General features: G+C 34.7%; 1 protein-coding gene and 1 pseudogene across 1 annotated transcript; one reads left to right on the top strand and one right to left on the bottom strand.

The window, feature by feature from the left end:
* Window positions 1-2,571: 2,571 nt before the first annotated feature.
* Window positions 2,572-6,055, top strand: LOC111014695 (putative aldo-keto reductase 2). Its single transcript, XM_022289499.2, has 4 exons — window positions 2,572-3,135; window positions 4,824-4,996; window positions 5,077-5,179; window positions 5,459-6,055. The coding sequence occupies exons 1-4, from the start codon at window positions 2,719-2,721 to the stop codon at window positions 5,792-5,794; spliced, it is 1,029 nt and encodes a 342-aa protein (XP_022145191.1). The 5' UTR covers window positions 2,572-2,718; the 3' UTR covers window positions 5,795-6,055.
* Window positions 6,056-7,927: 1,872 nt separating this feature from the next.
* On the bottom strand, window positions 7,928-9,725 carry LOC111014645 (putative xyloglucan galactosyltransferase GT12 pseudogene; annotated as a pseudogene).
* Window positions 9,726-12,103: the final 2,378 nt, after the last annotated feature.

The raw sequence follows: 12,103 nt of genomic DNA, 5'->3' as shown, positions 1-12,103 counted from the left end.
ACCCTTTATTTTTTAAAATATTTTGTTTGTTTACTAAAGATTCATTTTCACAGCTAACATTTTGTTATTTATTGAACTTTTTAACTTGAGATCAAATTAATTTATTGACTTAAATAATATTATGATTAAATTTATTTAAATTAAAAGGATTGAAAGTTTTGTATCCCACCTTTTAAGATTCCATATAAGTTATTGTTGATAATTAATTTATTAATTTACTATTTAATTAATTAACATATTTTGATGTATTAACTTATATTATTTTTGTCAACAATAAGAACGTGAGCTTGTAAAATAAAATTGCTCAAACGAAAAACATTATAAATAAAAAAAATACATTAATTATAAAAGAACAATAAAAAAATAATAGTAACAAAAAAAATACAAATCATAACTATACATTAATCTTTTAGAGTAGATATCATCACTCTTGATAATTACTTGACAATACTATTATTGAACTTCATAAAGTTGTGGAATGATACGTCGCAAGCCAAGTATTCGAGATATATATATTTGGCACGTACATTCATTGCAACTTGATGAATATGTATCTCTTGCAACTTGATGAATATACATCTCTTACAACTTGATGTATATGCCACCAACATTTCAAGAAATTTTCAAGATTGAATAATCTTTGAAAGATGTTTTGAAAGAACCAAGAATAAAGTAGTGAATGTTGTGAAAAATATGGTGGGAAGAAGCCTATTTTTATAGTATTAGAAGATAAGAAGTTACAAAAGCTTTTGAAATTCTAATACTCTTGAAATTCTAGTATGAATTATAATTAAAGAAAAAATTAATTTCATGTTGTAGGAAAACTTGGTGTATTCTAACCTTTCAAATTCTATGCATTTATTAGTATTGATAATTAATAATTAATTTAATATTTATAATCTATAGTATATATAAAAGGGGTTATAGGGAGAAACTTTTTCTCCTTATTTTGCCCTTTTAATTTCAACATTCTCATATATATTTTGAGGGTAATTTTGTCTTTCAACTATAAAATTTTCTCTCTCACTCCCTATTTCTCTCCCGCCCACGCCACTTTCTCTTTTTTTTTTTCATTTCTTTTAAAATATTTAATCTCCATTGTTACAAATTTTACGTTTCTCAAATTAATTTTCTCTTTTTAATAAACTATCCCTCTTAAAGGTTAGAATATAAAGAGTTAGAATATGGAGGGTTTTGTCTCTTTATTTCTATGTTAAAAAGTTAGGCTCTGAATTAGTTTGGTGTCTAATAGCTTAGGTCTGTAAATCTAATAAGTTTCAATTGTGTAGGATGTAATCAGTTCGGTTCAAGTCTGTCCCAGTAAATTTTTTTTTCCAAAAATCGACCCTACCCGAATATATTCCGCTCATGTTTGGGTCAAGTCAGGTCTTTTTGGGTTTTCCTTAATCTATGTGATTGTAGACATGCATGTTCCTCCCTATGAACGACTTTCATTTTGTTTACATTGGAGTTGGGCATCTAGCGTGATTTCAAACCCACGACAAGTGGAGTTGCCGCCACTATCTGTTGCTAACTGCTGTCATCATTTTCGTTGGAGTCGCTGTCACGGGGTTGTCTGTTTTTCAAATTTTGTCGAGGAAAGGGAGAGGAAGAGTGAGGGGAGAGGAAGAGGGAGGCGGACACAAACTATAAAAAAAGATAACTCTCGATTTTGTTAACTCGAACCGAACCAACCGCCTATTTATCCAATTGAACCAAATCAAACCAACCATCGATTTTCGGGTCGATTTGGTTCATTCTGCCCCTACAATTATGCATCTAATTAATCTATTCAAGATCTGGATCAAAGAGTACCAAACGAGACAGTAGAAGAATTTTTCACATCCACCTACCTTTATTTTTTATTTTTTATTTTTTTCTTTTGCAAACTTCTTCGAAAAAAGTTTAGGATTTTTTTTGTTTATAATGCTAAAGGTTATTTACAAAAATATTCTACTCCCCAGACTATTTACCAGAATAATGCTTTGGAAATACGACCTGTGAAGTGGCAACAAGTGGTCGTCGACACTAACGTGACGCTTGTAAATTTTTCTTTTTTAAATTACACTTGGTCGTCTCTAAGTCCGTTTTTAAACAACGTAGTGTTTTTTTTTTAATTACTCAACATGTCGTCTCTTCAAGAGACGACCAAGCCATGTAATTTAAAAAAAAAAAATCGAAATGGTCGTCTCTAAGAGACGACCAAGAGCAACATATCGTCCCTTGAAGAGACGACATGTTTAGTAATTAAAAAAAACAGCGTGACGGGCTACACTGTTTAAAAACGGACTCAAATGTTATTTAAAAAAAAATTTACGTGATGCTTATAAAGCGTAAGAGACGATCAGTTGTTGTCACTTCACAGGTCGTCTCTTGAACAGACGACTTACTATTTCCAAAGCATTATCCTAGTAAATGGGTTGGGAAGTAGAATATTCTCGTAAATACTTTAACGTGTAGCATTATTAAAAAAAATCCGAAAAATGTCTCGTAAACTTCTTTTATTTATTTATTTATTTTTAATTTTTAAATACCAATTGGCTATTAAATATTTGATTTAAAAATTAACAACAAATATCCCGCGTCTTCCGACAAAGGGAAAAAAAGCAAAAGGTGGCGGTATTGCCGGAGCAGCAGCCACAACCACCACCACCACTGTAAAATTCAACCATTTCTGCTCCCTCCACGCCGGCCACTGCTGCTCACTCATCCACAGATATGGCTTCTCAAGTTCGTAGAATCAAGCTCGGTTCCCAAGGCCTGGAAGTTTCTGCGCAAGGCCTCGGTTGTATGGGCATGTCCGCCTTCTATGGCCCCCCCAAGCCCGACGCCGACATGATCGCTCTCATCCACCACGCCGTCGCCAGCGGCGTCACTCTCCTCGACACCTCCGACGTCTACGGCCCTTTCACCAACGAGATCCTCATCGGGAAGGCACTCAAGGGCGGCGTCAGAGATAAGGTCCAATTGGCCACCAAATTCGCAATTAATCTCGCCGACGGCAAGAGGGAGGTCCGCGGAGACCCGGCCTATGTAAGATCAGCTTGTGAAGCCAGCTTGAAGCGCCTTGAGATCGATTGCATCGATCTCTATTACCAGCACCGGGTTGACATCAGGGTTCCAATTGAAGTCACGGTTCGTATTCGTAGATTCTTTCTCATTCTCTTCTGCTGATGTGTTCTTTGTATTATACCAGCCGGATTTGAATAGATTTTGTTCGTTTCTGTTTTACTGCGTTCTGCCGTAATTGATATTTGGGTCTTTGACTTGTGACTTCCATGTCTTGATATTGAAACGAAGCCCCACAATTGACTCAAATTTCTGTCTCGAGTTTTGATTATTGTGGGGTGTCATTAATTTCATCCCAATTTAAGCACAATTCATGAGGATGGTAGTTTCCTGTCTTTGTTAATGTGTGACTAAGCTTTTATACTTGGTTAGTGTTTAGGTCTGCCTTTAGGACTAGGAGTATATCTTTTTCCCCTTTTATTTTTTATTCAGCTTGCTAAAGGGCTGAAAAATTTCACCTTCAACTTTTGGATCCTAAACTAGACTTGTACCTTCAGTTGAAATCAATTTTGAACTAAAATCCATTCTTCTTTCTTTGGACCGGAAGGCTGTTCAAGAGCTAGACTTGATAAATGGCGGAACTTGCTCTTGTCTAAGGGGGGTCTACTTACGCTCGCCCAACCGGTGTTGAATAGCCTTCCGGTTTATTACTTTTCTATACTGAAAGCTCCTAAGGCTGTGATTTTGACGATGGAAAAGCTTATTAGGGACTTCATTTGGAATTGAGGAAATAACAAGAAAGGCAGTCATCTGGTTAATTGGAGCACGGCTTCGCTACCTCAAAAATGAGGGGGGCTTGGGGTGGGATCTTTAAAACAGAGGAACTGGTCGCTGCTTCTTAAATGGCATTGGAGATTTGCACATGAAGAAACCAGTTTGTGGAGGAGGGTCATTGGAGCTATTTATGGTGTTGAGACCCACGGATGGACGACTAAACCTTTGAAGTGCTCAACGAGGGGTCTTATATTCATAGCCTCCAAGGGGGACAGAGTGAGATTTTGGGAGGATGTGTGGATGGATACAACTCCATTATGGGAAGATGTGAGAGAGAGAATTAAAACTCAACATTGCTATTACAAGAATAGGAACCCTTATGGACACCCTTTCTTGCAGAATATATAGCCAAACGCCATCTTTTTTTTACTAATGAATTTTTATCAATTTTTCTACTTGCCTAGCAACCATCGTTTTACAGTATTTGAGTGGTATTTTATCTGTTTATATTTCAGTCTGATGCTATTTCTTTCTTGCATTTTCTGGCTCTGGTTGGACTGTAGATGTTGGTCCATGATCCACTAGGACCACTACCTATTTTATAATTTTTTTTGGTTCAAGTCCTAATTTCTGCTATGCGTCTTGAAGCTCAACAGAAGCTGACTACTGTGCATCGGCTTCCAATTACTTTGCTTCACCAATTTCTTAAAGATCCTTTTGTGTTTCTTTTGTGATCACTGGTTATATGGTGTTATAATATGTCCTTTATTTAGCAGCCGCATGTTCCGGTTTTTCATGGGCCTACATAGCACGTCCGAATTGATCTACATTCTATTCTTAAGCAAGCTATGAGGAAGGACATTTGCTCGAAATTTATTTCTTAAGTTTTAACCAACTTAGTTGAGTTCATTGTTCTGATGAGCATAAATATGTGTGCACCTCATTACTTTTATGATAGAATGAGTTGCATTTTTACAAGTTGTGAAAGTTCTCAGTCTTTAACTTCTCGTAACATTCTTCCCCTTCTTGTCTCTGGAAAGATTGGAGAACTTAAGAAGTTAGTCGAAGAAGGTAAAGTGAAGTACATAGGTCTGTCTGAGGCTTCAGCTTCCACCATCAGAAGAGCACATGCTGTTCATCCAATAACAGCTGTGCAGATTGAGTGGTCCTTGTGGTCAAGAGATGTGGAGGAAGAGATAATTCCTACTTGCAGGTGAGGAATTATTAATGCCATTATCTAACCTTTTTCTAGATTTATTTTTTATCTCAATATTATTCTTTCAATTTTCAAAGGGAACTTGGCATTGGAATTGTGGCATACAGTCCTCTTGGACGAGGCTTCTTCTCATCTGGGCCTAACATTGTTGAAGGTCTAAAAAATGATGACTTCCGAAAGGTTTGCCTCTACATAGTTAATTGTTTCCTATTTATTTGAAACAACTCTATGGTTATTAACTCAATCGAAGTTTAATTCATATAATTTTAAAAAATTATCGAGCTGGTTTGTTATTAACAACCGCATCTTCTCTTCATTACTTTGCTTCTGCTGGTGTTTCTCAGAACTGAATGAGTACATAACAGAGTGTTTAAATTCCAGGAACATGCTTGTCTGGTTAACTTTTAAGTTGTAGCTAACGAGATTCTGTTTCCAATGACATCATTTCTTCTTGTTTAGACTTTGCCACGGTTCCAAGCCGAAAATCTGGAGCACAATAAAACCGTGTTTGAGAAGGTTAGTGCAATGGCAGAAAGAAAGGGATGCACCCCATCGCAGTTGGCTCTGGCTTGGGTTCACCACCAAGGGGATGATGTGTGTCCCATTCCCGGAACGACTAAAACTGAAAATTTCAACCAGAATATTGGAGCTTTGTCTATAAAACTTACTCCTGAAGAAATGGCTGAGCTTGAAGGCCTTGCTTCAGATGATAATGTCAAGGGCGATCGGTATCCAAGCAGCATGGCGACATGGAAGCACTCTGAGACACCACCCCCCTCTTCATGGAAAGCCTAAGGTCATACCTCTATCTAAAGTTGCTTTGCATGCTTATGGATTTTGTCACGTGTTTCTAGAGTCTGCTGTGTGTGATAATTTTTTAGTGAAATGAGCGTGGCATCTTTTATGTAGCTGAAAAGTTGTGAAAGTGTTATGATTTATCGTCTGGTTGTTGGGATGATGTCTTGTGTTGGATTGGTAAAAAGCCAACATCTTGTATGCTCTGTACTTGAATATGAGAATGTTGTTTATGATAATGGAGTTATAGCTTTGGATTAATGGAAAGTTCGCTATATTCTTGGGAAACTATCAGAAAATGGAAACATCAAGTAGGTAACAAGTGGGTTGATCATATTAGTGTTTAAGAAAAATATAGAAAACCAAAAGAAAAAAAATACAGAAGTCGAAACTGAATTTTTTGAAAACCAAAATACCAAACTAACCATCAAAATCGATAAGATCTATCCAAACTGAATTGACCGACTATTTTTGAGGTCTATATTTTGGATCAATTGCATTGTCTCCATTTTATTAATTCTTCAAACCTTTTGACAATGATCTAGCCGGGTATATGTCCATAGGTTGACGACAAAACATGTGAAGTTTAAATTGTACAATAATCACACCAGAGACAACACAAAGGATGTAGCGAAGAAAATACTCATTCGGTGTATTCCATATTATCGGTATTCATGGGTTCCATCTCAAAATTAATTGGCAATGAATGGAGTAGCCCACTTATATTATAAACTTGTTTTAGGTCTCTTATCTTTTCAATGTGAGATCCTTAACATGCCTCTTTAAGATGGTGTCTCTTTTGAGGTCACTAATCTTGACCGAATCTCATTTGGGACTGGAAGCTCTTTTGAGCTTGTAGACTCTAAAACCATATTAATATTTATGGAATTTCATCTCAAAACCAATTTGTAGCCTACTTATGTTATAAACCTTTGGTAGGTCTCTTATCTTTTTAATTTGGGATCCTTTAACACATATATAAAGAAGTTCGGACAAATGGTTTTACATATCTGGTACATTAAAGAAAATAGTTAGCGACTTAGCAGACAAGTTTTCATAGATAGAATGTTCAACAACATGCAGCTAAAATGCATGAGATGAACAATAAAATGATATTGTGGTGAGCCAGAACATTTAATCCTGGATGAATTTAGACTATAGGTGAAGACAAATTGATTGATTTCATACTCAAAATAGTATTATCAGGTAGCACTTTTCATGTCCTGGTTCTACCGTGCACTTGTGTAAGCAAACAATGATTTAATAATACCATCGCTTTTGTGTTGATTTTTTTGACATGGGAGACTCTTGGGAATTCTTGATGAGGGCGATGGTTGTGGAAAGTTTTTTTATATTTTATTTTTCTTCTTAATGTTTAATAATGAAGGATAAAATTGAAACTTATTACCATTAGGAATCTCAAACCTTGTGATGCTTGACAAAAAATTAAAAATCTGTACTTTCTAGACATTTTTTGTAACATGGGAAGCTCATCTATGTTGTTATCCTAAAATACTATGGTTTTGTACAAAAAGTTAAAGGAACTCGTCTTCCCCTTTTAAAATGTAAGTTTTTAATTATCAAGAGGAAACCAAACTTTTAGGGAATATTTGGTTCATGAGCTTGGTTTATGTAACTCAGAGTTAAAGAAATCAAGCTTATGTTTCTTACACGAGTTTGTTTATTATAAGCTATGAATTTAGGAGTCCTATACCTTAGGTAGATTCGGCATACATAAATTTATAATCAAAAAACCTATCTTATTGACCCATCTAAATTTGAGGTAGATTCGGCATACATAAATTTATAATTAAAAAACCTATCTTATTGACCCATCTAAATTTTCACAAATCAATTGTTTGCACAATTCAAAGTTCAAACACATATTACACCAGCTCAAATTTAACCCATACTTGTTGAATCAAGCTAAACATCCTTTAAAACTTTAAACTATTAAAAGAAGTAGAACGAAAGAATATGTTAAATTTCTCGTGATAAGAACAAGGTAGTGACCATTTTAGGTTCGCTCTATTTAGAAAAGAAACTATAACATAACAAGAAGACAAAAAGAGAATTCTAAAAGAAACAGAAGGAATCAAAGACAGATATCGGAAAAACAGAAAGCAAAAAGCTTGAGGAAAAAAGAACTTCTCATATCAAACAAACTACAGAACAGAAACTTAATCACGGCACCAAAATTCAAAAACGCCATGAATAAGATCTGAGAAAACTCTACCATATAATGTAAATATAAAGCTCATCCAAGTCCAATCATTTCAAACTTTTGCAAGTTCATATCAGAAAAACCAATACTAGGATCCATCCCCTCCTCAATCTCCTTCCTCAGAATCTCCACTCTCTCAAGAATCCCTTTAACTGCTACATCAAAAGCATCCTCAAAAGTCTCCAATCTTGATCTGGGGTCTGCATAAATCATCCTAGGAATCATTCTAATCACCTCATTTCTCATTTCCAAAATTTCTTTACTAGAAATTCCCTCCAACACGTCACTGACATTTACCTCTTTGCCCTTCACTCTCTTTGAAGGTATGTAAACAGAGTACTTCTTACGATCCTTTGGAAAATGCCAAATGTACTGAGCAAAAGCAGTCCCAGGGTGGAAAAAAACAGGGATACAGCCAGCTAACATGGCGTCAAAAATTGATCTTCTTGTATAGGAATCCCCTGGCGGCTGCAGACAGAAAACAGAGCTTAAAAACGTCCTCGTCACTTCCACAGGGTCTCCACACTTCCTCCCTCCGGGAATACAGGCCAAGAAGAAGCAGTTTCTTGAAGCTGTACACTGGTTTATGAGCTCCCCTCTAATGGAGGTTTCCTGTTTTGGCCTTAGCCCGCCTATGAAGGAGAAAAGGTAGGGTCTTTCCCGTCTTTCCACCTTCCTCTGCCACTCTATGATCTGGGCGTCGGTTGAAGGGTGGAAATAAGTGGGGTATGGGATAGCAAAATCGTTGTTCCAATACCCGGTTTCAATTGTCAGCATTGTCATGTTGTTGGGTTCTGGTAAAAGCATGAGCTTTGTGCCCCAATCTGAGTCATTTTCATTGTTTCTTCTGAAATCCCAAGTGATTCTTCCTCCAATCAAGAAATGGTCTCTCCCCCACATGGTTTTCCACTGAGGTGTTTTTGAGAGCCATCGAGCCAATTCAATTGGGCCTTTGTCTCTTATTGAGGTGTTGAATCCCCAGAGATAAGGCCCAACATCCAGACCCGAATAGAATGGCACGAAAACTGCTGATGCTAGAGAGGAATTCTGTGTTAAGCACTTGTATTGCTTCATTCTGTGGTGGAAAATGACTTCCAAGGAGAATTGGTTGGTGTAATACCAGCCATTGTTGGTTAAAATTCTTTTGTTGCTATAAACTTTTGGGCCTAATCCCATGTTTTCCCACACGAATCTGCAGATTTCTGACCATTTCAAATGGGGTAATAAGCAATTCTGAATTAAATCGTCGTTGAATTTCTTGGGGAGGTCATGCATGTAAATGTACTTCCCTTTGCATGAAGGGTCCTCCTCTGTTTTGGGTGGCAATTTTTTTGGCTCTTCAAAGATGTGCAATATGGGTTTGGGTTTGATTTTGGTTCTGGTTTTTCTGCCTTTTCGACGAGAACTTCTTCTGCTTGATCTTCTTGATGAATGAGAATTGGAGGAACTGGTCTTAATGGATTGTTTTGGTTTTTGGTCAATGCGTGAGGTTGTGGTGAGAGTTCCAATGGCTAATTCTTCAGAATTTGGATCAATGGGTGATGAGGAATTGGAGAAGTCGTTGGTTAAGAGAGTGGCTTCCTTTTGTCTGGTTTCATACAAGGCAGAGTAATCAACACATAAGAGCAATATAGAGCATAGAATGAAGGAGGTTAGAACAATGAAACGGATTGGATTGGTGCATTTTGGAACTATGATCTTCTGCATTTTTCATCTGTTTTCAATGGAATTCACATAAAACATTGGCACCAGGTTGACCGATACTTAGTGGCGCGAGACAACTAACCGGGACTGAATTTGACAAGAAACCATCAGCACATGCAGGAAATATCTAAATACGTTCTCGCGAGACAACTCTCTCTAAAGATGTAGGCAAAATGGATCCATAAAATCCTATGGAAGAGTTGTGACTTTGACTTAAAAACACAGGTGTCCGCAAAGCTGTAGAACAACTCTCTCTAAAGATGTAGGCAAAATGGATCCATAAAATCCTATGGAAGAGTTGTGACTTTGACTTAAAAACACAGGTGTCCGCAAAGCTGTAATACGGATAATAGATTATTGTACAAGGGGTTAAACTAAGAGAGAAAGGATGAGAAATATGTATGAGAATATGCAAAAGATGAAGAGGTTTGTGTGTTTTATGATAGAGAATGAGAAAAAGAAGTGGAAGATGGAGAGAGATGAGAGTTCTTTTCTTGGAAGGAATGAGAGAGATAGGAGGAAGAAGAAGAAGAAGAAGAAGGGTGTTGTGGTTCAATGGAGGAAATTGAGGAGGTTTTGGAGAAAGCCATTAAATGTAGAATGCGCCATACAAGGCAAAATATTTACGTCCTTCAATGGAACCTTCTAAACATAACCTCCCTTTTATTGTCTATTTTCCATCCAATTTTATTCGTTCATTTTTCCTTACTCTCCCAACTTCCTCTCTTCCTCTCAACTTTCAAGATTTTTGTTTAAAAAAATTGAATAATTTTCTAAAGTCTCGTTTCATAACCATTTAGTTTTTAATTTTTTGATTTGGAAAATTAAATTTTGAAAACACTACTTTTCATGTGTGTATTTTTTTGCTTTACATGTGCTCTATGGAGTTGTTTTCAACTTCTAAGCCAAATTTTAAAAACTAAAAAAAGTTATGTTTTTTAAATTTGGTTTTTTATTTTTTTTTGACAAATTGTTTTTGAAATTTTATTTTATTTTTTATTTTTTTATTTGTAATGCAACGTGCAGAGGAAGCCATAGCTAGAACTGCGAAAGCTTATGATCTATACAAAGCCGCTTTGATTTTTCATGCATGCTTTCATATGATTGCATCCCAATTTCAAATTTTTTTGGACCCATAATTGCAAATCTAGCACAATTTATATAAAATATTATACAAACAAAACGTAAAAAAATAAAGTAATATAAGTAAAACCATAATTAAAATAAGTATATTGGGTACGTTTGGTAATGTTTCCGTTTCTTGTTTTTGTTTCTTCATTTTTAATCAAGAAAAATAGAAATTCATGGCTCCAGTACCGAAAAACTTGTTTCGATTGTTTCTAAAATTTTTATATAATTTTGAGAATTTTTTTAAAAAAATAGAAACAAAAAATATAATTAGTTGCAAAATGCTTAAAATTCTTAATAAAATTGGAAAAGAAAAACAAGAACGTTTACCAAGTAGACCCCTATTATTATTATTATTATTATTATTATTATTATTATTATAGATAATCAAGACATGCACTTTGCTTTGGTATACTTTTATTTTTTGTTTTCTATTTTTTGAAAATTAATAATGTAAACAGTGTGTGTTTATTTAGTTTGTTGTCTATTTTTTTAGTTTAACTTTAAAAACTAATAAAAATAATTGTTTTAAAATTTGATTTTGCTTTTAGAAATATAATATATATATATATATATGCATAGTTTTTAAAAATTAAAACTTAAAACAAAATTGTTATAAAATAGGATCTCACTAATTACAGTCAATTAATTAATAGACATACAAGTTTTTAAATTAATGGATAAATATGTCTTCTTCTTTTTGAAAGAAGGATCAATGATGAAGTTGTGATTGACATGTACCTTTAACTATGAAGTTGTGAGTTCGATTCTCACCCCACATATTGGCTTGTGTGTGTATGTGTATCTATATATATTAGTGATTATAATTTTTTGAGTACTTGATTATAATTAATAGGTACGTCAGTTATTAATACGGTTTTAAAAGATAAAATATTTGCAGTTATTAAAAATTTTGCTATAAATTGGTAATAGAAAAAAATGGTTTTATAAATTGTACTAAGAAATTGCTTTTATAAATTAACATATTTATAAATACTTTAGAAAATTGAGCTATCTATTCAAGTTTTCCATTACCTTTTTTTTTTACAGATGTGAGCCTGTCTTTATCTGTTAGGTAATATTTTGGTCTTATTATTTCTTTTTTCATTTTGATTTTTATATTTTCAAAACATCTATTTTGATCTCCATACGTTTTAGGCTCGCATTATCTTCTTATCTCATTTTTTTTCATTCACAATTTCAATACGGCACGCACTACATTCAAGAAATTTCTTAAAATGTAGTAATAAAAT

This window comes from Momordica charantia (genome assembly GCF_013281855.1).
Source record: "Momordica charantia cultivar OHB3-1 chromosome 5 unlocalized genomic scaffold, Mcharantia_2.0 BLBB01000005.1, whole genome shotgun sequence".
NCBI classification, from domain to species: domain Eukaryota; kingdom Viridiplantae; phylum Streptophyta; class Magnoliopsida; order Cucurbitales; family Cucurbitaceae; genus Momordica; species Momordica charantia.
The sequence above is the reverse complement of the archived record's forward strand: the minus strand, read 5'-3'. Positions and strand labels throughout refer to the sequence as shown.

Excerpts from the sequence above, each read along its gene's own strand:
- LOC111014695 (XM_022289499.2), top strand. The coding sequence starts at position 2,719 with ATGGCTTCTCAAGTTCGTAGAATCAAGCTCGGTTCCCAAGGCCTGGAA. Across the intron at positions 3,136-4,823 it reads GGGTTCCAATTGAAGTCACG|ATTGGAGAACTTAAGAAGTT; the intron begins GTTCGTATTCGT and ends GTCTCTGGAAAG. Across the intron at positions 4,997-5,076 it reads GAGATAATTCCTACTTGCAG|GGAACTTGGCATTGGAATTG; the intron begins GTGAGGAATTAT and ends CAATTTTCAAAG.